This window comes from Chionomys nivalis, chromosome 1 (genome assembly GCF_950005125.1).
Source record: "Chionomys nivalis chromosome 1, mChiNiv1.1, whole genome shotgun sequence".
Lineage (NCBI taxonomy): Eukaryota > Metazoa > Chordata > Mammalia > Rodentia > Cricetidae > Chionomys > Chionomys nivalis.
Window position 1 is genome coordinate 117,314,394 of NC_080086.1, and position 27,105 is coordinate 117,341,498.

A 27,105-nucleotide genomic window follows, 5' to 3' on the forward strand; every position below is an offset into this window, starting at 1 on the left:
CCGCTGGTCATCCAATCCCAAACAGTCAGCCCTGAACACACGTATGAGTAGTGCTACACTGAGTGCTGTGGGAATCTTTCTGCAATAAGGACCCTGAGAGATGAGACATCACCGGTGGTCAGAAGCCAGGACAGTTCCTGACAGGCTTCAGTGCCAAGTCCAGTTTGCATTTCCATTTTATACTCTAAACCCCACAAAGTGGGCAGTTTTCACAGAAGAATACATGGCTGCCAGCAGGTTGTTAAGGACAATCACCCATTGTTTCAGCTATTTCTCCAGGTCACTCTGTTCTATGTAGCAAGTGAAGTCGAGCTTGGAGAAAGGGCAGTACAAGTAGTACTTTATGTCACTACTAAATAAACCAATAAGTCAGTATCTATTAATTGGCCTCTTCTACCGTATTCTACTTTATAAGCAGATTATACTTACAGATATATATGCATGTTTCAATAATTAATGGAAAAATGAGGCCATGAATGTAAAAGAGAGCAAAAAACAGTATATAAAAGGGTTTGGAGGGAGGAAATGGAAGAGAAAAGTGATATAATTATATTATAATCTCAAAAATAAGAGAAATATTGAAAAAATAAACCTCATCTCCATTTAATTGCTTCTTTCAAGCCATTTGGTCACAGATATGGAAACTATCGAATACAGGCAGTGTTCAATAAAATCAGTGCTTAGGGCTAGGGAGATGACTTGGGGTAAAGGGTTCACTGCCAGGCCTGACAACCTGAGTTCCACCTGCAGGGTCCAGACAGTAGAAGGGAAGCCTTACTCACGCTGACCTTCCCAGCTGTGCATAGCATGAATGCCACCCGTCAAATAAAAATAATCTTTTCTTTTATAAATTAGTGCTCAAAAATCTTGGGTTACAAATTGTGTGTGTGTTTATTTGTGTTTATTGAGAAAGCCATAGAGAAGTATTTAGGGAGAGGGAGGATACCAACGGGGGAAAGGAAGGTGGGTAAGAGGGGAGTGGGGGTACAAACAAGCAAAGCACATGACAGATGTGTAAGAAATACCATAAGAAACCTGCTGCTTTGTATATAAAGTAAAAAATTGAAAAATACTTTGGATGGTTTAGAAAAGCAGTGAGTGACCCACTGATTCACCACAATGTTGAACAGTCACTGCCACGGTATTTTAAACACTGTGTAAATGATTCAACTGACCTGGGGAAAATGTTTGGAAATGGAAGAAAAGTAGATGCTGTTTAAAGAAAAAAAAAGAAAGACAGACAAACAGACAAGACCTTAAGGTCTGGGGACATAGCACAGTGGCAGAGGTTCAGTCTTGGAGTCCTCTCTGCCACACACACATACAGACCTTATAGTCCACGATCCTTTCATAGATCAACATTCTCATGGCTTTTTCAAAGGAGCACATTAAAGAGCTGAACCTAAGTCGGGATTAGCCGGGCACAATTACCTTCCCGGCTCCGTTTGTTAGCGCCACCGCTGACGACAGGATGCAGTCGTTAGTCGTTACCAGTTTCTGTGTTGCTGTTGGAAGTTCATGCTCTATGGACGCCTTCTGACTATAGTGTTTGGAAATGTCTATGGAAGAGAAACAACAATGAGATGCAAACACTACTATTTACATACAGGTTGTATACAGTTAGCCAGTCTGCTCCATTCTCACAGCCAGACTTCCAGTTTATTAAGTGCATTTGAAAGCAGTGATACCATGTATCAAGACTGTGCTGCATCAGCAGGTCACAAAGTGAATAAGAAGTGGTGTGGAGAGGGAGAGAGCATGCCACAGCAAGTACGATGTATGTGGAGATCAGGTGATGGCCTGAAACAGTTGTCAGTTCTCTCCTGTTACTGTGTGGATCCTAGCAATCAAGCTCACAGGGTCATTTCTGGTGATGAACACTTTCACACACTGAGTCATCGTGCCAGCCCTCAATTACATTTTAATTCCACATTAAAAAACAAAACACATTTTGATAACTCCTGTGGTGGTTTGAAAGAAAATGGCCCCCAAAGGGAGTGGCATTACCAGGAGGTGTGGTCTTGTTGGAGGAAGTGTGTCACTGTATGGGTGGATTTTGAGAGTTCACATAAACTCAAGCCATACCCAGTGTCTCCATTCACTTCCTGCTGCCTGCAGATCAAGATGTAGGACTCTCAGCTCCAGCACCATGTCTGCCTGCATGCTGCCATGTCCCACCATGACGATAATGGACTGAACCTCTGAAACTTTAAGCTGGTCCTAATTAAATGTTCTTTATAGAGTTGCTAGGGTCATGGTGTCTCTTCACTGCAATAAAGCCCTAAGACAGCTCCAGTGCTTTCTTTTTACACTAACAACCTGCCAACCTGACTTTCCTCCCTAATTTTTCAAATTAGATCAAGCACTTATAATTCCTGAAAAAGCAGGAAGGTAGAGAGTTACAACAAAAGGTTCCAGGGGCTGTAGAGAAGGCTCAGAGGTTAAGAGTACTGGCTGCTCTTCCAGAGGTCCCGAGTTCAATTCCCAGCAACCACATGGTAGCTCACAACCATCTATAATGATCTAGTGCCCTCTTCTGGCATGCAGACAGAACACTTATTTATTTATTTATTTATAAATCTTTAAAAAACCAAACCAAACCAAAACAGGGTTCCACCAGGCATTGTGACACAGGACTGTAACTCCATACTCAGGAGGATGACACAGGGTCACAAATTTGAAGTCAACCTAGGCTGTGGGATACAACTCTGACCAAAATAAAATGAATAAAAACACCTAAATAAAAACAAACGATGCTTCTGCTAATGCCTGTTAATATGTACTCTGCAGTCTCGTGACACAACCCTCTTCCAAGCACGGGAAGGAGACGAAACTATAACCCCAGCCTTATAACCACTTCCCAGCATTGGAGGAAGAGACTGCTTATTCCTTCATGTTTCCCACTTTTCTTTTTTATGTTCATTCTCAAGAGTAGAAACAAGCTTGAAAATTTCATAATGGAACTTATTATTTGGTACATTAAACTAAAAAAAGTGAAACAAACAAAAAGAAAAGAAACAAGTGGCCACACCAAGGAGCCAAGGAGGCCCCAACTCTCCCACAATCTCTATCAGCTCTTGAAAAGAAAGAAAAATGACGTGCTTTGTCCTGGATCACTCAGCATCATCTTGACCCTCAGAAAATGCACAAACAAAGCATGCTAATGATTTTAAATCATTCTACGGTTCTTAGGACATAACTACTGAATTAGAATAGCAATATAAATAAAATAAGGATAGTATGACATTCCAAACTTGAGGAGGGCATTAATCATGCCCCTTACACATTATATAAAACACTTTTATATTTTAAAAATTTATTTCCTATAAAAATAGTCACTAGCTATCAACAGTGCAATGACCCCTCCAGACACCTGAGCTGATGCCCTTCAAACAGCTCCTGCATCTTTCCCCTTCCCCACAGTTCAAAAGGGAAGAGGAGGAGGGGATAGGGCATCCAGAAGCAACAAAGAGCTATGGACTGATTACTCAGAAGCACTCAAGAAGTGTAAGAAAAGTCTTAAAAGGCTTGGGAGGCAGAGGCAGGTAAATCTCTGTGTTTGAGGCCAGTATGGTTTACAGAGTGAGTTCCAGGGCTGCCAAGGCTACACAGAGAAACCCTGTCTCAAAAAAACTTAAAAACAACAACAACAAAAAAAAAAAAAAAAAAAAAAAACAGGTTTCTCCTAACCCTTTAGCCAACTATTTAGGCCAGAACCAAATAAAAACTGAGCAAGACCTTAAAATAGTTATTTATTTATATTCTAGAACTCAGATCCTCCTGCCTCTACTCTTAGTGCTGGAGTTAAAGGTGTGAGCCACTATTCCTGAGATTTTTAGTTCTTAAAGTTATGCTCAACAAGACCAGATTTAAAACAGGCCTTTTAAATACCGAAATAGGAGCTTGGAATGCCGCTTAGTGTTAGAACACTTAAATACCACGTACAAGGTTCTGGGTTCAATCCCCAGCACCGAGCACCGACAGCGAGAGGACGCTCAGGAAACACTGGGCAGGTGTGCACGACTGGAGCCCAGCATTTCAGAGGCAGAGGCAGGATGGCCACAGGCTGCCCTGAACTACACAGAGCGCCCACTGGCCAACGCTGCACTGAGACTGTCTCAAAGAGATGATGAGCAAACACTCACAGGATAGTGATGCTCTAGTGCACTCCTGGCCTCCGTTTCCTTAATCCTTCATGCTTGAGCCCTGACAAGTGGGGCAAATTTTGATGAGTGCCCCTAAACAGCACATTTGGTATGATCCAGCCACACCCCGTGTCAAATCCCATGAAGCACTGAGTATGGGGTCCTCTCTTTCACAGTGAAGCAGATGGCAGAGCAGAGGGTCAAGGCTGCGCACTTCCATGTAAGCCCAAGGCTGCTAAGCCTTTCTGGGGTCTGTAACCCTTGGCAGGCAGATCTGAAAAGGAAGGTTTCCACGGATGTAGGTTCTGGTTCAAGACTCACCTTTCATGACGTCATGAAACCCATGCAGAGCAGCCCCAACATTTGTTAAGACGGAAGTGTAGTTTGTCCGAAGGAGCCCATCCGGCTCTGTACCTAGAAAAGCCAGTTACAAGCCATATGAGCACTTCTCCAGAAAGCTGACTGCTCATCCTCTCCCTCTGTTCTGGGGGCCACAGAGAATGAAGTTTGCTTATAATATGTCTGAAATAATGGCTTTCCAAATCTTTGCAGATACAGTCATAAATGGTGGTAATGAATACAGGCACATTTAACTTATATGCATCTCCCAGGCACACATTTTTAATGGTTAAGAAGTCAAAAGAAGACCAGTTAAATGGATCAGCAGGTGAAGACACCGCTGTCAAGCCTGAAGGCCCGAGTTTGATCCCAGAATCCCTGAGAGTGCAGAAAACGATTCCCACGTGTTGTTTTCTGATCTCCACACAGTGCGGCAGAAACATGCTTACACCTCATCCCACATACACAAATGCATAACTACACACATCCTGTACACGTATGTGCATGCACACGCGCACGTGCGCACACACACTACACTATACTGAACTCACACACACAATAAAAGAGAAAATCAGAGCTGGGCAGTAGTGGCACATGCCTTTAATCCCAGCACTCAGGAGGCAGAGGCAGGCGGATCTCTGTGAATTTGAGACTATCCTGGTGTACAGAATGAGTTCCAGGACAGGCTCCAAAACTACACAGAGAAATCCTGTCTCGACAAACCAAAAAGAGAGAGGGAAAGAAAATCAGTAACAGCTCAGAAGGAACGACACAAGTCTGTGATAAGTGAGCCAAGTCATCCCCTCGTTAGCTCAGTGCAACAAAAACCCCACTCCCAACAGACAGCCCAGCACACAGCCATCCCTCTCCTGTCCCCCAGCCACTGGCTGCTGAGGCCTAAGTACTGGTCAAGTATGGCCAAGAAGTGGGGAGGGGTTCCTTCCCTCACCTACGCCCCCACCTCAGAGACCGAGACTCTGTCTTGAACAAGTGCTGCTGAGAACAGTGGTCCTGGTCTCCACAGCCTTGGCTTATCAACGTGAGTTCCACACTGAAAGAGGCAAGTCAAAAAGACCTGGTGCAGCTGCGACACAACTGTCCCCAACACATGGGCAGACCGTGGTTCTGAGACTGAACTCTAGGGAGAAGCAGCCTTGGTTCTGAGACTTTCTTTTCTCAAGGGAAATGATTTCACTTGCACTACACAGAGAAGTTTGAGCCGTGACTCGAAAGAAGAAAGAAGAAACTGGCGAAAGCATAGAAGAAAGTGGCCAATTCATAATTAAACTACAGGCTGTGAAAAGAAAGAGCCTTCCTGGGGTCAGAAGTTACAAACACTAACTTCAAAAATACTACCAGCTAGTTAAATGTTATCACTTTAAAGGAATCTGTATTTAATGCAATCAGTCTGAGGGTGATGCATGCCCTAAGGTTTTCAGAAAAGTCCAGAGCAATTATCCAGCAATGAGAGGAGCTTAAGTCAAGATCTGAGTAGAGAAGGAGAGCATGAAGGAGAACCCTTCACACCACTGTCATTGTCATTCATGTGACTGCACATGCCCCAGGCTGAAGCCTAAAAAACAGCATGAATATGTAAGCCTCGGCTCTGAGAACCACACTGCTTAAAGAAATACCACGTTCATTCGTGGATCAGAACACATAAGTTGTCGATGCTCTCTGTAAGTTTCCTGGGGCTACTGTAACAAAGTACCACAAATAAGAAATTTACATTGTAGAAACTAACAACTGATGCTATAGTTCATATAAAGGGATCCTGAAAAACCAAAATAATCTTGAAAAAGAAGAAAGGAGGATTCACGTTTCCTGATCTCAAAACTTACTACAAAGCAACAGTCATCAAGTGGGTGTGACTGGCACAGGCAGATTCGGGAGCAACACTGGAGTCCACAAGCAAACTCATACACGTGGACAACTGACTTTCAAGGAAAATGCGAGATCATTTAACAGAAAGAACTGTCAGCAGATGGAGCTAAGGTGCTGGCAGCCACATGAACCAGTCCTTCACCTTGCTCCACATACACAAATTAACTCAAAATGGATCACAGACCTGAAAGCAACAATAAAACTGTAAAACTCTTAGAAGAAAACACATCTTTATAACTTTGGAATTGATAAGGGGTTTTTACATATGAAATAAAAAGCATGACACCCCTCAAGAGAAAGAAAGTTACAGTTAAACTGATAATTGCGTTTTATCAAAGGTAAAAATTTCTGTGCTTCCAGAAGTTTTAGACAAAGTGAAAAGAAAGTAAAAGAAAAATCAGGAAATCACAGCTTCAACAAGGGACTTGACAGTGGAATGGAACGCACGGAGAACTATTATTTACAACTCAACAATAAGAAGACAAACAGCCCAACTGAAAATGAAGAAGCAATCCAAGCAGATTCTTCACTAAAGGAATAAACAAGTGGCCAATAAACAGATCAAGGGGCATCTGGCACAGCTGGACAGCAGGGAAGGGCAAATCAAACAGTCTATCTACTTCAAAGCCACTAGTATGGCTAAAATCAAAGTTCTGTGATATCAAACGTTATTGAGGACATGGAAAAGTTAACTCTCACACATAGCTGGCAGGAAAGCAAAACAGTGCCTTAGAAAACAGTCTTGGTAACTCCTCCACAGTTAAACATGGCTACCTTAGGATCAAGCAAGTCTACCAGGCACCGAGGGTGCCACTAGGCCCGAAGGAATGAAAAGGTAAGCCCACATAAGAACTTAGACATTAATACCTGCAGCATCATTATTCTTAATAGTCAAACAATCCAAATTTTTGATGGATATACACATATTTAATACATCTAAACAATGGAATAGTATTCCGCAATAAAAAGAATGGAGAATGGATACAAGCTGTATTTTGCATTAATCTTGTAAGCTCTATTACAAGAAAGTAAGCAAACAAACCAAACTACATACAATGGTCCCACCATTTATGAATCTGAAACCGGTAAATCTGGAGACAGAAAATAGAGAGGGAGCAGCTGAGAGCTAGAGACAGGAGGAATGGCAGAACATGAAGCAATAGCCAAAGAAGAAAGGGTTTCCTCGGCTGAGGGAAATGGTTTAGAAAGGACTGCACTGCACGTACATATCAGGGTACACTGAGGGCTACTGGACTGCACTGCAGGGACGCATCAGGGGTACACTGAAGGCTACAGGACTGCACTGCAGGGACACATCAGGGGTACACTGAAGGCTACTGGACTGCACTAAGGGATGCATCAGGGGTACACTGAAGGCTACAGGACTGCACTAAGGGATGCATCAGGGGTACACTGAAGGCTATTGGACTGCACTGCAGGGACACATCAGGGGTACACTGAAGGCTACTGGACTGCACTAAGGGATGCATCAGGGGTACACTGAAGGCTACAGGACTGCACTGCAGGGACACATCAGGGGTACACTGAAGGCTACTGGACTGCACTAAGGGACGCATCAGGGGTACACTGAAGGCTACTGGACTGCACTAAGGGACGCATCAGGGGTACACTGAAGGCTACTGGACTGCACTAAGGGATGCATCAGGGGTACACTGAAGGCTATTGGACTGCACTGCAGGGACACATCAGGGGTACACTGAAGGCTACTGGACTGCACTAAGGGACGCATCAGGGGTACACTGAAGGCTATTGGACTGCACTGCAGGAACACATCAGGGGTACACTGAAGGCTACTGGACTGCACTAAGGGACGCATCAGGGGTACACTGAAGGCTACAGGACTGCACTAAGGGACGCATCAGGGGTACACTGAAGGCTACAGGACTGCACTAAGGGACGCATCAGGGGTACACTGAAGGCTACTGGACTGCACTACAGGGACTCATCAGGGGTACACTGAAGGCTATTGGACTGGGATCTAAATGGGCAAGGTGTACAGCAGACAACTGAAAGAATAAAAAGACAAAAACAAAGCACTTTTATGGTGTCATTTATATGTCATAATAGACGTTTCCTCCCTCCCCCCTTCCCTCTCCTCCCTTGCTCCCTTTCTTTACAGCCCAGGCTGACCTTAAAATTAAGATACTTCTGCCTCAGCTTCCTGAGTCCTGAGAACACAGATATGTACCACTCTGCCTAGATAAAAACATGCATTTCTTCAAAACATTAAAAATGAGGTTCACTCAGTTTCTTCAGTATTTTTCTCTCACTGGGCAAAAGGGAAACAATGGGCACCTTTAAAAGGTCGCATATGCTCTGACTGCTAACAAAGGGCCGTGATGCCCCTGCAGTTTCCACAGTGAAGTGGTTATTATGTTCGTCTCACGAACAGTCATGATTCACCCTTCTACACTGAAAAAAGAGAAGGGGAATTACAACTTAATGCATGGTTAATGACAAATATTTTACCTTAACTTCATAACACAACATTCACCCTCATTTACTCCTTAATTTCATTAACTCTGCTCACTGAATTCAAGGTTCTGATTCCAGATCTTATGCCCTGCCCATTCTCCCAAGCTAAGCCATATCCCTTTTCCAGCTTCTTGTCCTCTTGCATCTTTCAAGGTGAGTCATAAGCAGCAGTCTTACTTACTGGGCAGGGCAAGGAGAGTGATGTACGTCTGCAGCTTCTCGAACACGGCCGTCATTCGCTTCATATCCTGGGACAGCTCCAGGTTCCTGGCTCTCAGTGCAGGTGTGCAAAGGGACGATTCACATTCTTCTTCTAAACTAGAAATGGCAGGGTTTCAAAAGTGAGCATCCTGGATGACTTTCTTTTCCTTTTTATTTTTTTAAATAAAAGATTTATTTTGTGTCTAAATGTTTTGTATATATAAAACTTTTTATTTGTCTAAATGTTTTATATATGTGCTTATATGCTTTATATATATAATTTTTTATTTGTCTAAATATTTTGCTTGCATATATTTCTGTGCACCATTTGTGTGTCTGGTTCCTGAGGAGGCCAGAAGAGGGCATTGAATCTCCTGGAGCTGGAGTTACAGATGGCTGTGAGCTGTCATATGGATGTTAAAATCCACCCAAGAGCTCTGGAAGAATAGAATGTGCCCTTAACCACTCTCTCCAGCATGAAAGTAATATATTTTTAAGTATTAAAAATATTTTCATGGTAGCCAGGCAGTGGTGGCACACGCCTTTAATCCTTGCATTCGGGAGGCAGAGGCAGGTGAATCTCTGTGAGTTCAAGGACAGCCTGGTCTACAAGAGTTGGTTCATGACAGGTTCCAAAGCTACAGAGAAACCCTGTCTCGAAAACCCCAAACTTTACCTACTAAGTCATATCTCTGGATCATATTAAAAATTTTTAAAATAGGCACGCTTGTCTCACTGAGACTTCTCACAAGACTCTTAAAGTCAAATAGTTCCAAGAAACAAAAGCAAAACTGTCCCATTTCCCTGTGGATTTGGATGAGGACTGGGAACAAAAGAACCTAACTCCAAGAAAAGCTGTGAAGAAGGGGCCAGCTCTGTGGCTTTCACAGCAGGGACATGACTGTCAGTGATGACACCCCAGGTGGAGCGGCTGGAGCACGGGCATGTGAACCTGAGAATCTTCGGCTCCACATGAGTGAGCTGGGCAGTTCAGTTCTGAACAGAGAACCTTTGCTAGGAAAACCCAAGCTATGTATAGGAGACATTCTAATTAACTGAATCCCTAAAGAGGATTAATTAAACAAAAGTTGGCATTGCTACTACATAGGCTCAAATTTAAAAACAAATACTAGATTGATATTATCACAAAATGGGACTGGAGAGCTGGCTCAGCAATTAAGAGCACAGGCTGCTCTTCCAGAGGACCCAGGTTCAATTGCCAGCACCCACATGGCAGCTCACGGCTGCCTATAATCCCAGTTCCAGGAGACTCAACACTTTCACACAGACATACATGCAGGTCAAACATTAATGTAGATAAAATAAAAATAAAAAGTTAAAAAATATATTATCACAAAATATATTTGACCATTTTCAACTTTAAATAGGTACCTTAACTAGAAAGTTTAAAAATGAAGACTCTTAATAGTGTTTATTTAATAAGTAGTAATCAAGTAAAAAGGTCCATACAAAACCAGAAAAATGTCAGGCATGGTGGTGTGCCTGCAATCCCACTATCGAAGGCTAAGGCAGGATGGTGAGCTTCAGGTGAGCCTGTGCTGGTCAAACTCTGTTCTCACCCCCAAAACAAAAAAGAACAAACCCAGAGAATTTAACACAGAGAAGACGATTTCATCTACACCCTCCAGTCCCTGTCTCCTCTCTACTCGACCTCTCTCATCCCTCTACAGAGCAGGTCAGCTGCTCACAGTGACAATCGGGAAAAAGTTGGGCCAGCAAGATAGCTCAGTAAGTAAGGGCATTTGCCACCAAGAGAAGGATTTAGCAAACACTCTAAACTAAAATCATAGAAAGGCACAAGTGCACCCTTTAATCCCAGCACTCAGGAGTTGAGGCAGGTGGGTCTCTATAAATTCAAGGTCAGCCTGATCTATGTAGCAAGCTCTAGGCTAGCCAAGACCAGTGAGAACTTATCTCAAAACAAACAGTAAGAAAACTTCCAAGCAATTCTATCAACTTTCCAGTACACTCTTACGCCTTTCTAGAAATGTAAGGTGGAATTAAAAATATTAATGCTGATTATTTAAGAGGTTTCGGATGACATAGCCTAGAAGATCCAGAGCAGATAAAGACTTTATTTTATAACTGAAGTTAAGTTTCCAATAATAAAAAGATATCATTCTAAGGATATCCAAGGATTATGACTCAAATGTAGAAGTTAAATATTCTAACTCTCATCTAGACATTAAAAACAAAGGATTTAAAAAAAAAAACCCAAAACCATATGTTTCTTAAAAAGAAAAGTCTCATTCCCAATTATTGAAAACACTGATTATGACCTTATGCAGACTAGAGGGTCGCTGAAAACCATAGCTGACCCAGGCTGCAGTCGGTCCAGACAGACGTGAGACGCCTGTTACTCTTTGATTAACTCCAGAACAGGTCAGGTCCCACCCCAACACCCCAAGATCCCTGGCCTCCAGGGAATACATACCTTTTTAACTGGTAAGGAAGGATTTTCCTAAGGAAGCGGATGTAGGAAGCTAAGTGATCTGAAAACGGCTTCAACTTCACAGTTGTCTCCTGGATAAAGATCATTCCACGTTAAAAGTGCTACCGGACAATGAGAGCCCACGCTTCCCCGTAGTTTTAAAAAAAGGCAAAAGAAAAACCACAAGAAGCAAAATTACCAGGACAGTCACAGTATCTTCAGTTATACTTTCGAATAAATGCAGCATTCCTTCCTCAAGGGGGCGGACGTAGGACGCATTTTCATGAAGGTGTTGAGAGAACTGCATAAAAGTAGGTTTGAATGAATTTGATGGAAAATAAGTGCCAGCACTCGGGAGAGGGACTCTGACTTCACACTGAAATTCTTCTGAACACATTTCTGGAAAACCCCAGATAAAATGTCACAGATAAAATTCTCCAGTCCCCTTAGCTATCCAAATCAAGGAAGCAGGTGACACAACCAGGAAGCTGAGAAAATGATAAAGCCAACCCAGTCATGAAGAGAGCAGTGGGCCAGGGTCCCTGGACACTGGCTGCTTTGCAGGGGTCCCAGTGAGGAAAAAGCAGAAGGGTTGGCGGACTTTGTACTATGCATCTTGGTTTTCAACAAGCCAACTAGGCAGCTTCGTGTTTTACTGTACATACAGTTCAGGGTTAGCAAATGCCAGGATGTCAGCAAGGTGAGTGAAAATGTTCACTATCATGACTGATGTCATAGCATGCAAACAGATGCTGTGGCTATAGCCCAGTGCTACACTGTGTGCTTGGCCTGTGTAGTGATGGGGGGCGGGGCAGTAATCCCATCAGTGGGGGTCGGGATCCCACTATATTTTAGACAATTTAGAAGCAAAGGAAATAAGATGCACTTATAAAATGTCTCAGTCATCAAGGTATTTCACAATGACTCAAGTCTGAACTTCTGCATACAGACATGTACTGTCCTGGCTTCTACAAAATGCAGGTGACCCCATGGACACAGCACAGTAATACTGTCCTGCATAGCTCAAGCACTCTGGGCTCCACTGTCCACGGCTGTAAAGTAGAAGTTCCCAGTTACTTTAAGAGTCTAGAAACAGTTTACACATCTTGGCCATCTTCTAGCAAAAGGTTTCCAAGTCTTCAATATTATAGACTTTGTAGAAAAACCAGAGGGACTTTCACAGGCCAAAGTACTGAAGATGAAATACTAAGAAATACACGAAGCCTACAAAATAATGAGGTGTTCTGGACAAATTAAAATTAGAAGAGTTATTTTGTTGGGCAGTGGTGGCTCATGCCTTTAATCCTAGCACTCAGGAGGCAGAAGCAGGCAGATCTCTATGAGTTCAAGGCCAGCCTGGTCTATAAAGTGAGCTCCAGGACAGTACAGACTGTTACACAGAGAAATACTGTCTTGGACAAAAAAAAAAAAAAAAAAAGTTATTTTTATGAGGCTCAATAGATTTATGCATCACTAAAACTGATGAAAATCAAGCACTACTGAGGCACGAGCATGGCAATGGCTAACTTCTGCCGAGCACTTAGTGCATGCCAGGCACTGGTACTTTTATGTTACTTGTATACATCTGTGACATGGGCAAGTCCCTCTCTAATTCAAAGCAGAGAGATTAAATAAATCTCCCAAGGGAGCACAGCTAAAACATATGCCAAGAAGTCCAACTTCAGAGCCCAAGTCTTCGCTACCTACTAGGCACTTTGGATATCTGTAGACATGACTATATCCAATGCCCAGAAATATTAGACTATGTAAATGAATGAATAGATTACTAAATAAATAAATAGGCAAGCAAGCTAGGAAGAGTCAGACTAAGTAGGAAAGCATGGCTGATGACATTATCAAGCTCTCAGAGGACACATCTGTAGCAAGATCCTTCAGCCTCCCTTGTATGTGAGCTGGCCTCCAAGTTGACCTCAATGAGGTCCACATATTCCTGCCTTTGAATGCTACCCACTCCTATTGTTTCAGGGTTAGTCTTTGTGACTAATAACACAACAGGCATGACAAATGGGACTAGCCAAGTGTCCCAAAAGACTATGGCTTCCACGTCTTTTGAGCTAAGCTCTCTAAGGGACGTTAGGTGTCATGTCATGAGAACATCACCCTAGAGAGAAGGGCACATGAGCAAGAGGCTCCTTGGCACCAGCCAGCATGTGAGTAAATAAATCTGAGCCACCTCAGAAGTACACCCCTCAGCCAGTGAGGCCTTCAGATGAATGCAGTCCCAGTGACACCATCTGTGAGTGTAATCCTATGAGATGGCAGGAACTGCAAACTCCCTAGGTAGCTGGTCCCTGAATTCCTGATCACAGGAACTGGGAGACAGCCAATATCTACTGTTTTAAACCACTAAGTCCTGGGTACCTTAATGTCCAGTCATATAAAACGAATATACTTATTAGCATTTTAGTTTTACAGTTAAATAAAATTTTTTGCAGGGTGATGGTATCGTACACCTTTAATCCCAGCCTTCAGAAAGCAGAGGCAGAGGCAGAGGCCAGCCTAGTCTACAGAGTTCCAGGACAGCCAGGGCTGTTAAAGAGAGAAATCTTGTCTCAAAATAACAAAACAAAAAAATAATAATAAAATAAAACTTTGAAGGTGTCCTTAAATCCTTTTTAAAACTACCTGGGTAGGGAGTCAAAAATCTTTTGGCCAAAAGGAAGCAGAAGGATTGAAGAAAGTTACATGCAAACCTCCTCTATCCTGAGGTAAGCCCCACAAACCCACACAACTGACTCCGCCCTTTCCCACTAGCCGTCTCAGCAGAAGGAACGAGCGGCAGACTGCACTGGTTGTTTGGACCAATGACAGAGTCAAAGCAACTATGGACAAGACAGAAACATACCAGCAAATTAGCCCTCCTAGCAAAACGGAAACGGAATTCTGCCAACCGCTATCAAAAGCTGCACAATGGGGAAGTAACCAATGGGGAAGAAGCCACTTTGCTCTCCTAACTTTCATCCCATTTTCCACTCCAGGGGCTTTACATTCCAGCCCAGAAGTTGGCTCAGCACTCCCTCCCATCCTTCCCCAAAGCTCAGGCCCACCCACCATGCTGTCCTGCCTGACATTCCCACTCATACAGCTCCTTCTGGGAGCTCAAACAATCACCATCCCTCTTCCTACATCCAAATCTCACTCAGTCTTCAAGGCTCCAAATCCCAGAGAATCTTCACCAATTCTTCACAGGGCACGGCCCTCCCTGCTGACTCCACACTTACTGGCCATATTGGTAGCTAGCTCAACTGCGTGTGTGCTCTCTGTCTCTGTCTGTCTCTCTCATCACTTCCTCCACTGCTCACTTTGCAGTCTTCTGATAATTCCCCTAGCTTTAATTACTTAACACCCTGCATTTGCCATACCATACTGTGTTTTGGTGAAGACTGTGACTTGTGACTTCTTCCATGGCTAATACAGGGAAGCAGTCTGAACAGAAGTCCCTATTTGTTCTCCGCATCTGTCCATGGCAAGAACGGCATCATAACTACTTACCTTCTGATTCAATGGTGATATAGCGTCAATGGCAGAATCAACAGGGAAAATCTGAATCCTCTGTTCCGTGTAGGTGTGAAAGTTCAGAAGAGCCGGCACGAGGTCCTGAACAAAAGCCAGGGCCTGCCCAGCTATATCACGCATCTTCAGCTTTAAAATGCAAAGCACACAAAGTCAACTACCGAGCAATTGTTGGGAAGCACTTGAACCCTAGTGAGAGTACTCCTCAGTCTACATTCAATTGTTCCCACTCGAGTCTCGGTGTCCTCCCATCCGAGCAACTTAGGAAGCCATCAGATTTGGCGGATCCACCTTCTACATTTGGCCTTGGCTAAAAAAATCACACTACCCTAACACAAAAGCCTGGTTCAAACAGCAAGGCATCCCATAATTCAGTTCTAATGTGACAAAATGAGAAAAATATCAAAAATCAGAAGTACTGCCAGGTATGGTGGTGCATGCCTTTAATCCCAGCACTTGGGAAGCAGAGGCAGGGGATCTCTGTGAGTTCGAGGCCAGCCTGGTCTACACAGTGAGTTCCAGGACAGCGAGAGCTACACAGTGAGACCCTGTCTTAATAAAATAATCAGAAGTAGTACTGGGTAAAGGTGCCTGCCACCAACACCAACAAGCCTGACGATCAGAGAACTATACACAGGACCCATGCAGTGGAAGGAGGAAACAGGCTCCCTCAGGCCTCCACATAGGAGCACTCCCCCATTAAATTATAAATGTAAAAAATACATAAAAATCTAAAAAATCAGTAGAGCATGAATTCAATCAAAGCAACTTATGGTTTAAAGAAACGGATGAGGGCAGAGGCACCGGCGTGCAGGCAGGCCCGGGTGGCGGAGGCACCGGCAGGCAGGCCTAGGAGGCGGAAGCACCGGCGCACAGACAGTTCCGGCCGGCGGGGCACCGGCAGGCAGGCCTAGGCGGCGGAAGCAACGGCGCACAGGCAGGCCCGGGCAGCGGAGGCACCAGCACACAGGCAAGTCCTGGCGGCAGAGGCACCGGCGTGCAGGCAGGCCCGGGTGGCGGAGGCACCGGCAGTCAGGCCCGGCAGGCAGGCCTAGGCAGCGGAAGCACCGGCGCACAGACAGGCCCGGGCGGCGGAGGCACCAGCACGCAGGCAAGTCCGGGAGCAGAGGCACCGGCGTGCAAGCAGGCCCGGGTGGCGGAGGCACTGGCAGGCAGGCCCGGCAGGCAGGCCTAGGCGGCGGAAGCACCGGCGCGCAGGCAGGCCCAGGTGGCGGAGGCACCGGCAGGCAGGCCTAGGCGGCGGAAGCACCGGCGCACAGACAGTTCCGGGCGGCGGAGGCACCGGCAGGCAGGCCCAGGCGGCGGAGGCACTGGATACAGGATAGTGCGGGCAAGAAACAGTGAAGCCTGCACTGAGAACAGATTGCCCCGCTACAATTAAATCAAACCCAATAGATAGCATCGGTAAGAGGAGACGGGCAGACGCCAAGGCAAGAATTCACCCAACAATCTGAAAAACAACATGAAAACACCAGAACCCAATGATCTTACAACACAAGGACTTGAACACCCTATCACAGGAGAAGAGGAAAAAACTGACTTTTTGAAAGCAATAGAGTCCCTTAAACAACATGTAAAAAACGCCCTCATAGAAATGGATGAGAAGTATAACAAAAAGTTTGAAGAAATGAGTAAATACGTAAATGATACCCTGGGAAGCCAAGAAAAAACGATCAAACAGGTAATGGAAACAGTCCAAGAATTGAAAACTGAAATGGAAGCAAGGAAGAAAACACAAACTGAGGACCAGCTGGATATGGCAAATATAGGTCAACGAGCAGAGACTACAGAAACAAGCATAATCAATAGAATACAAGAGATAGAAGAAAGAATCTCAGATTCTGAAGACAACATAGAGAAAATAAACGGACTGATCAAAGAAAACACCAAAACCAACAAATTCTCATCACAAAACATTCAGGAAATATGGGACACAATAAAAAGACCAAACCTAAGAATAATAGGGATAGAAGAAGGAGAAGAGGCACAGCTCAAAGGTCCAGAAAACATTTTTAACAAAATTATGGAAGAAAACTTCCCCAACATAAAGAAAGATATTCCTTTGAATATTCAAGAAGCATACAGAACACCAAACAGACTGGATCAAAAAAAACGTCCCCTCGCCATATAATAATCAAAACACAAAATATACAGATTAAAGAAAGAATATTAAGAGCTGCAAAGGAAAAAGGCCAAGTAACTTATAAAGGTAAACCGATCAGACTTACACCTGACTTCTCTATGGAAACCATGAAAGCCAGAAGGTCCTGGATAGAGGTACTACAGAAACTAAGAGACCATGGATGCAAACCCAAACTACTATACCCAGCCAAGCTATCGTTCACTATCAATGGAGAAAACAAGACATTCCAGGATAAGAACAAATTTAAACAATACGTTGCCACAAATCCAGCCCTACAGAAAGTAATAGAAGGAAAATCACAACCCAAGGAATCCAACATTGCCAACACTGCCTACAATAACCCAGGCATCTAGCGACCCTTCAACAGCACAACTCAAAGAAGGGAGACACACAAACTCTTCTACCAAAAGCAGTAAGAATAACCGGAGTTAACAACCACTGGTCATTAATATCACTTAATATTAATGGTCTCAATTCACCAATAAAAAGGCACAGGCTAAGAGATTGGATACGAAAACAGGATCCAACAGTCTGCTGTTTGCAAGAAACTCATCTCAACCACAAAGACAGGCATCTACTCAGAGTAAAGGGTTGGGAAAAGGTTTTTCAAGCAAATGGTCCTAAGAAAAAAGCAGGTGTGGCCATACTAATTTCTAACAAAACTGACTTCAAACTAAAATCAATCAGAAGAGATCGACAGGGACACTTTATACTCATAACAGGAACGATTCAGCAGGATGAAGTCTCAATCCTGAATATCTATGCCCCTAATATAAAAGCACCCACTTATGTAAAAGAAATATTGCTAAAACTCAAGGCAGACATCAAATCACACACACTAGTAGTAGGAGACTTCAACACACCTCTCTCACCAATGGACAGGTCAATCAGACAGAAAACTAATAGAGAATTAAGAGAATTGTTGGAGGTAATGAATCAAATGGACTTAACAGACATATATAGAACACTCCACCCAAATAGGAAAGAATACACCTTCTTCTCTGCAGCTCATGGAACCTTCTCGAAAATTGACCACATACTTGGAAACAAAGGAAACCTCCACAGATACAAAAAAATATCAGTGTCCACCTGTGTCTTATCAGATCACCACGGATTAAAGTTAGAAGCCACCAACAAAGCTACCCCCAGAAAGCTGACAAACTCATGGAAACTGAACAGTCAACTACTGAACCACACCTGGGTCAAGGAAGAAATTAAGAAATTAAAGTCTTCCTTGAATTTAATGAAAACAAAGAGACAACATACTCAAACCTATGGGACACGATGAAAGCAGTGCTAAGAGGAAAGTTCATAGCACTAAGTGCCCACTTAAAGAAAACGGAGAAAGCATACATTGGGGACTTAACAGCACACCTGAAAGCTCTAGAAAAAAAAAGAAGCAGACGCGCCCAGGAGGAGTAGAAGACTGGAAATAATCAAACTGAGGGCAGAAATCAACAAAATAGAAACACAGAAAACAGTCCAAAGAATCAATGAAACAAAAAGTTGGTTCTTGGAGAAAATCAACAAGATTGACAAACCCCTATCCAAACTAATTAAACGACAGAGAGAGAACACGCAAATAAATAAGATCAGAAATGAAAAGGGGGACATAACCACAGACACAGAGGAAATTCAGAGAATCATTAGATCTTACTACAAAAGCCTGTATGCCACAAAACTGGAAAATGCAAAAGAAATGGACACTTTTTTAGATAAGTACCATATACCAAACCTAAACCAAGACCAGGTGAACGATCTAAATAGACCTGTTAGTCGCGAAGAATTAGAAACAGTTATCAAAAATCTCCCTTCCAAAAAAGGCCCAGGGCCAGATGGTTTCAATGCAGAATTCTACCAGAACTTCCAAGAAGAGCTAATACCTATACTTCTTAATGTATTTCACAATATAGAAACAGAAGAGTCATTGCCAAATTCCTTTTATGAAGCTACAGTTACCCTGATACCAAAACCACACAAAGACCCAACCAAGAAAGAGAATTACAGGCCTATCTCACTCATGAACATCGACGCAAAAATTCTCAATAAAATACTGGCAAACCGAATCCAAGAACACATTAGAAAAGTTATCCATTATGATCAAGTAGGCTTCATTCCAGAGATGCAGGGCTGGTTCAACATACGCAAATCTATCAATGTAATCAACCATATAAATAAACTGAAAGAAAAAAACCATATGATCATTTCATTAGATGCTGAAAAAGCATTCGACAAAATTCAACACTCCTTTATGATAAAGGTCTTGGAGAGATTAGGGATACAAGGGGCATACCTAAATATAATAAAAGCTATTTACAGCAAGCCGACAGCTAACATTAAATTAAATGGAGAAAAACTCAAAGCCATCCCACTAAAATCAGGAACACGACAAGGATGTCCACTCTCTCCATACCTCTTCAATATAGTGCTTGAAGTTCTAGCAATAGCAATAAGACAACATAAGGGGATCAAGGGGATCCGTATTGGAAAGGAAGAAGTTAAGCTTTCATTATTTGCAGATGATATGATAGTATACATAACCGACCCCAAAAACTCTACCAAAGAACTCCTACAGCTGATAAACACCTTTGGTAATGTGGCAGGATACAAAATCAACTCCAAAAAATCAGTTGCCTTCCTATACACTAAGGATAAGGAAGCAGAGAGGGAAATCAGAGAAGCATCACCTTTCACGATAGCCACAAATAGCATAAAATACCTTGGGGTAACTCTGACCAAGGAAGTGAAAGATCTATTTGGCAAGAACTTTAAGTCTTTGAAGAAAGAAATTGAAGAGGACACCAGAAAATGGAAGGACCTCCCTTGCTCTTGGATTGGGAGGATCAACATAGTAAAAATGGCAATTCTACCAAAAGCAATCTATAGATTCAACGCAATCCCCATCAAAATCCCATCAAAATTCTTCACAGATCTGGAGAAGACAATAATCAACTTTATATGGAAAAACAAAAAACCCAGGATAGCCAAAACAATCTTATACAATAAAGGATTGTCTGGAGGCATTCCATCCCTGACTTCAAACTCTATTACAGAGCTACAGTACTGAAAACGGCTTGGTACTGGCATAAAAACAGAGAAGTCGACCAATGGAATAGAATAGAAGACCCTGACTTTAGCCCACAAACCTATGAACACCTGATTTTCGATAAAGGAGCTAAAAGTATACAATGGAAAAAAGAGAGCATCTTCAACAAATTGTGCTGGCAAAACTGGAAGTCAATCTGTAGAAGAATGAAAATAGATCCATATATATCACCATGCACAAAACTCAAGTCCAAATGGATTAAAGACCTCAATATCAGTCCAAACACACTGAATCTGATAGAAGAGAAAGTGGGAAGTACTCTACAACACATGGGCACAGGAGAACACTTCCTACGTACAACCCCAGCAGCACAAACACTAAGGACATCATTGAATAAATGGGACCTCCTGAGACTGAGAAGCTTCTGTAAAGCAAAGGACACTGTCACTAAGACAGAAAGGCAACCCACTGACTGGGAGAAGATCTTCACCAACCCCGCAACTGACAAAGGTCTGATATCCAAAATATACAAAGAACTCAAGAAATTAGACCGTAAAAGGTTAATCAATCCAATTATAAAATGGGGCACTGAGCTGAACAGAGACTTTTCAACAGAAGAAGTTCAAATGGCCAAAAGTCACTTAAGATCATGCTCAACTTCCTTAGCAATCAGGGAAATGCAAATCAAGACAACATTAAGATACCATCTTACACCGGTCAGAATGGCTAAAATCAAAAACACCAATGATAGCCTCTGCTGGAGAGGTTGTGGAGAAAGGGGCACTCTCATCCATTGCTGGTGGGAATGCAAACTTGTGCAACCACTTTGGAAAGCAGTGTGGCGGTTTCTCAGGAAAATCGGGTTCAACCTACCTCTTGACCCAGCAATACCACTATTGGGAATATACCCAAGAGATGCCCAAACATACAACAAAAGTATATGCTCAACTATGTTCATAGCAGCATTGTTTGTAATTGCCAGAACCTGGAAACAACCTAGATGTCCTTCAATGGAAGAATGGATGAAGAAAGTATGGAATATATACATATTAGAGTACTACTCAGCAGTAAAAAACAATGACTTCTTGAATTTTGCATACAAATGGACGGAAATTGAAAACACTATCCTGAGTGAGGTAAGCCAGACCCAAAAAGAGGAACATGGGATGTACTCACTCATATTTGGTTTCTAGCCATAAATAAATGACATTGAGACTATAATTCGTGACTCTAGAGAAGCTAAATAAGAAGGTGAACCCAAAGAAAAACATATAAGCATCCCCCTGAATATTAACCTTCATCAGGCGATGAAAGAAGACAGAGACAGAGACCAACATTGGAGCACTGGACTGAAGTCTCACGATCCAAAGGAGGAGCAGAAGGAGAGTGAGCACGAGCAAGGAACTCAGGACGGCGAGGGGTGCACCCACACACTGAGGCAATGGGGATGATCTGTCGGGAACTCACCAAGGCCAGCTGGCCGGGGACTGAAAAAGCATGGGACAAAACCGGTCTCGCTGAACATAATGGACAATGAGGACTACTGAGAACTGAAGAACAATGGCAATGGGTTCTTGATCCTATTGCATGTAATGGCTTTGTGGGAGCCCAGGTAGTTTGGATGCTCACCTTAATAGACCTGGATGGAGGTGGGTGGTCCTTGGACCTCCCACAGGGCAGAGAAACCTGCTTGCTCTTTGGGCTGAGGAGGAAGGAAGACTTGATTGGGGGAGGGGGAGGGAATGGGAGGTGGTGGCGGGGAAGAGGCAGAAATCTTTAATAATTAAATTAATTAATTAATAAAAAAAAAATAAAGAAACGGATGAGAGAGAGCAAAGCAGTGAGCAGCACATCAGACTTTGGTAGGACAGTGTATGGACGGCTGAAACTGAGAAGACACGCCCACTCCATCCTTTACCTGATGTCTCCTGTTGTGCAGTGGAACGTTGAGAGCATTGTACAGATGATACTCTACAACACAAAAGTGATGCCCATTAGAGCTCAGCTCAGTCTTCAAAGGAGAGCAACTGCAAAATCCTTCCTATGAGAACTCAATGTCCGACACACAATCACAGCAGAGGAGCTTGGAATATATAGGGAAGCTGTGGTTTTGCAGGTAAGTAATAACTGTTTCTTTGTTTAACTTCAGGATTAAAAGAAACAAACAAACTACTCCTGGATTTCCACTTCAAAGAAATCTTTTCAAACTCCTCTTTGGGGCCTCTCAAGATTCCTTACAAAGGCTCCTAATACTCTTGCTGTCATTCATCATTCTTCTACAATAACCCTCCCCTGGCTGCCACACTAATCCTCCAAAAATGCCAGTGTCCCTACCAGGACCATATTTCACTGTCTGCTGCTGCGGGTCCCAGTACCTCAATGCTTTCTTTCCTGGCTGGTCCCACAGTCTTCTTCAGTCCTCACACTCAGGCCGCCTGCCACCTGCCACCTGCCACAGATGTTGCCTAGTACCAGGCACCACAAAATTATTGGTCCTCCTTGCTGGGTGGTGGTGGTGCACACCTTTAATCCCAGCACTTGTAAAACAGAGGCAGGCAGATCTCTGTGAGTTCAAGGCCAGCCTGGTCTACAAGAGCTAAGCTAGTTGCAGGACAGGCCCCAAAGCTACAGAGAAACCCTGTCTCAAAAAACCCCCCAAAATGAAATTAATTAATTAATTAATTAAAATAAAAAATTACTAGTCCTTTCAAGGTCACAAAATCCAGTCAGCAGATTTGGCTGCCTTTCCCACAGGCATTCTCCCTGACTTCCCAGTGCTGTGCAGCAATGACAGCATCAGCGGGTAGAAACACTTGCTTCACCAAAATCCTCACTGTGCTTGCCTGACTTCTTCCCACAGTCCCTCAGTACCCATCACTGTGATAGAGAGCTCACCGAGGACCCTGCAGAGGCCTCCTCACACTGTGTGTCCCTTGTGTAGAAGCTGGGCACAGGGATTGTTTTCAAGGGGGAGTTCGGGTTGTTGATAGACATGGGCTGTGCACCACATGCACTCCCACAGCACCAGATCCCCTGGAACTAGGATTACAGACTGCTAGGAGCTACTTCGCGCGCACTGGAAACAGAGCCTCTGGAAAAGCAACCAGTGCTCTCAACAGCTGAGCCATCTCTCCAGCAGCGCCTATGCTGATTTTAGATGGGATCAAACTGCTGTTTTCTTCACCCCCTCCCCAGCTTTTCTAACAAGAAATTAAAGGAACTAAAAACTAAATTTCAAATGTAGCTGTAGAAAAAGGAAGTGTGGATTAACTTGATTGTATTAACTTGAATGTGGGCTTTGAATTCCAAATATATTTTCTTTTCTTTTTTTTTTTAATTTTTAAGAACTAATTTATTTTTCAAGCAGGTAGGAGCAAGTGCCTGAATGCCATAGCAGATGAAAGTCAAAAGACAACTTTGGGGCGTTGTGGGGACTGAACTCAGCTTGCCAGCTTGGCAGCCAGCCCCTTTACCCACCGAGCCATCTCATTGGCCTCCCAGATAAATATTTCTTTGCCTTCAAGAGTTTCATTCCATTCGCACCTAAGGTTAGACATCTACCGCACATGTGAGTGCTGTCTAAATTCTTTTTCTTACTCTTGGATGTGTGAGCTACCAGGCCATCCTTAGGAAGAAACAGAAGCTAGACTTTCCAAAGGCTTCCTGTCACTGGGAAATCCCCAAGGAGAAGTTAACAGGCTTCATCCATGGTGGACACCACCACCCCCACCCCCCCCTCCCCACCCCCCCCACCTTCCGCCACAAAATCAACTTCTCTTATGCAAATATCCCACCACCTCCCACGCAGGCTGGCTTTGCCTAGGGATGTGAGCGGTGCAGTTAAAAGAAAGTACCAGATGGCTCTGGAGATAATTCAGAATGTCCTTAGGAAATGAGCCACACTAATCAAGAGAGCAGAGACCTCCAAACGGTCAATTTGGTTTTTTGCTGAGATCAGAAATAATCTAACTTAACCAGCTACCATAGAGAGTCAAAGATGCAAATAACAGAAAACGTGTGTCTGTGCGATACCTACTTGTATCATTAAAAGGTACTTTTTCATTGATGATTGACAAGGATTCTTCTAATCTACCTGACAAATCTTCATGAAGATTCTTTAACTGTAATTGACTGAAAGATAAAAGAACCCACAAAACCACATTATTACCAATCAGCGAATCGTCAATTGCTTGTTATCCCAACAGCTGGCAGCAGGCTTTCAAAGAGCTGTGCTGACATCTGGAACATTCCTCTAAGAGTTGTTCAAACTTGACGTTAAGAGAGGAACCAGCCCCATTCCTCAAAGCCCCAGAGACTTCTGCGGAATCTACCCGAGTTTCAGTTTCTTACACAACCTGAGTTTACTTCCCCAAGATAATCATACATTTTCTATTTACTATCTATAAATGTTTATTCAATTATCATTGCACAGAGTTTTTTTAAAAGTACTTTACTAGATTATTTCTTACTTGTTCAAAAGCCGATAACTTCTGTTTTGGCTAAATTATTAGCACAGATACCATCTATGCTACACATATATTTCTACCAATGCAGTGAAACCTATGTATTATGGTAAATAGCAAAAAACAAAACATTAAGATTACGAATGGTTTTGGCACATTGCTATGTAATGTGCTAAGATTTAGAGATCTCTCAACTGGATCCCATAATCTCAATCTTTTTCAAAATGTACCATAAGAAAGTGGCACCGTTTACATTCATATTTCCTGCTGGAGACTACTAGGCAGTCCCTGTCCCAGGAGAGTCAGGAACACAAAGTCGCAGTTCAGAGCTGAGAGCAGGTCCTCCCAGACCTATCCTGAAGCCCAGCAGAGGCCACTCTGTCCAGGTGCTGTGGCCGTGTGACTGGAAAAGGTCCTCCCTGGCAGTGACCTACAGAGGCTTGGGTCTGACCCTGACCTCAGGGCCCCATTTCCACATACCATTCTTCTGTTCGAAGTCGGCATTCCTTGGCCTCCTTTTCTAGAGTCTGAGATTTTACCTGAATTTTGGGAGGAAAGAAAAGCTGACAGTTCTGCCTATGGCTGAGTCCCCATGCAGCACCTCAGAACTTACAGGAGCCTGACCTAGGTCTTAATTAGCCCCCCCCCACGCCCCAAAGCTTACTTCTAGCTTAGCCTTGTCGTTCTGTAGTTTCTCAATGGTCTCCATGTACTTCCGGGTCAGGCCATCGATCACAGCTTGGTGCTGAGCAGCTTCGGTTTCCAGAGAGGCCAGCCGACTCCTCAGCTCTGCTTCCACATGCTTGTGATGCTCATCTGCTTCGAAAAACTGAGAGGAGGGGAGCCCAGAGCATGCAGTGAGGACAGCAGCGACCACTCGCCCTGTGACTATTGCACCGCTGAGGGGCTGAGCTGAAGGCACAGGAACACTTAATTCCCACGGGGAGCATGGGTGGCACTTTCTTAGCCTTCTTTTACAGATGTGGAAATAGCTTAAAAGCATCATATGGTCTTTGACTCGTAGTTAAAACATGGCAGAAATGGCACGGGAACAGAGAAACCTGCTCCACAGTCTGCACCTCCCTTCTCTTAGGCCCCCAAATCTGTACTCTGGATAACTATTTATAGACAATTCAACTGAGGTGCTGCTCCTAAAACATACAAAGAATTCTTCCTTTATAACTGTGATGCTAATTCATTTATTAGATATAAAATGCAGAGGTAAAATTTTTTTCAAGATTGGGGCTGGAGAGATGGCTCAGAGGTTAAGAGCACTGCTCTTCCGGAGGTCCTGAGTTCAATTCCCAGCAACCACATGGTGGCTCACAACCATCTGTAATGAGATCTGGTGCCCTCTTCTAGCCTGCAGGCATACATGGAGGCTGAACATAATAAATAAATAAATCTTTAAAAATATTTTTTTTTTCAAGATTTCTCTTTTTCTAATTACTTGTAAGTATTTATGTGTGTGCATGTATAGAGGTCTGAAGACAAGAGTTGGTTTATGGTCCTAGGGATTGAACTTGGGTTCTCAGACCTGGCGACAAGTACCTTTATGCCCTGAGCCATCTTGTGGGCCCTAAGATCTTTCAAAGCTGGCACAATGAGCACCAGTAATGCTGGCACTTCATAGGTGAGGCAAGGGGACTAAGACTGCAAAAACATTCTCGACAGCACAGGGTGCTCAAGGCTAGCACTGAGCTACAAGAAAAGCTGCCTCAAAATACAGAAACAAAACAAAACCCTATACATCATAGATCATGGAACAAACCCTACTTATTGCTAAGCTCCCACCAAATGTCCCAGCTCATCAACTCTAGGTAGAGGGACTAGTGCCTAGCATACTTTTGATCTGAAGACGCTGAACAAATGCACATGTTCACATCAAGCCATGGGTGAAAGTTAAGAAATGAACAAATCATAATCACAGTACATTCTTAAGAGACATACAGAAAACACGAAAAATCCATGCAGACAACAAGGTAACTATTTGCATTAATTTTTCCACATCTCGGATTATAAGACCCATCTTTAAACGTATTTATGTATTTTACATGTTTGAGTCTTGTTTTAGTTTGTGTTTGTCTGCATGTTATAAACCTGAACCACATGCATACAGTGCCCTCGGGGGCCAGAAAAGGGATCCCCTGGAAGTGGAGTTACAGGCATTTTCAGGCCATAAAATGGGAGGTAGGAACTGAACCGAGGTCATCTAGAGGAGCAGTAAGCTCTCCTCACCACACAGCCATCTCTCTAGTGCCAACACATTTCTTTAAATGTTTATTTTTTGTGTGTGGGCACAAAACAGAACACACGAGGTAGTCAGAGGGACAACTTGTGGGAGTCGGTTCTCTCCTTCCACTGTGTGGTGCCCAGGGAGT

General features: G+C 43.4%; 1 protein-coding gene across 1 annotated transcript in view; it reads right to left on the minus strand.

Annotated features, from left to right (window-relative positions):
* The window catches only part of Ppp1r21 (protein phosphatase 1 regulatory subunit 21), a 66,592-nt gene that overhangs the window by 21,527 nt on the left and 17,960 nt on the right, over positions 1-27,105 (minus strand). Inside the window, exons 5-14 of the mRNA XM_057781471.1 lie at positions 25,389-25,553; positions 25,205-25,263; positions 24,298-24,392; positions 22,180-22,232; positions 15,031-15,180; positions 11,717-11,818; positions 11,521-11,609; positions 9,046-9,182; positions 4,467-4,559; positions 1,432-1,559 (exon numbers count right to left, since the gene is read on the minus strand). Of these exons, the coding sequence (XP_057637454.1) occupies positions 1,432-1,559; positions 4,467-4,559; positions 9,046-9,182; positions 11,521-11,609; positions 11,717-11,818; positions 15,031-15,180; positions 22,180-22,232; positions 24,298-24,392; positions 25,205-25,263; positions 25,389-25,553 (1,071 nt within the window). The remainder of the gene's footprint in view (positions 1-1,431; positions 1,560-4,466; positions 4,560-9,045; positions 9,183-11,520; positions 11,610-11,716; positions 11,819-15,030; positions 15,181-22,179; positions 22,233-24,297; positions 24,393-25,204; positions 25,264-25,388; positions 25,554-27,105) is intronic.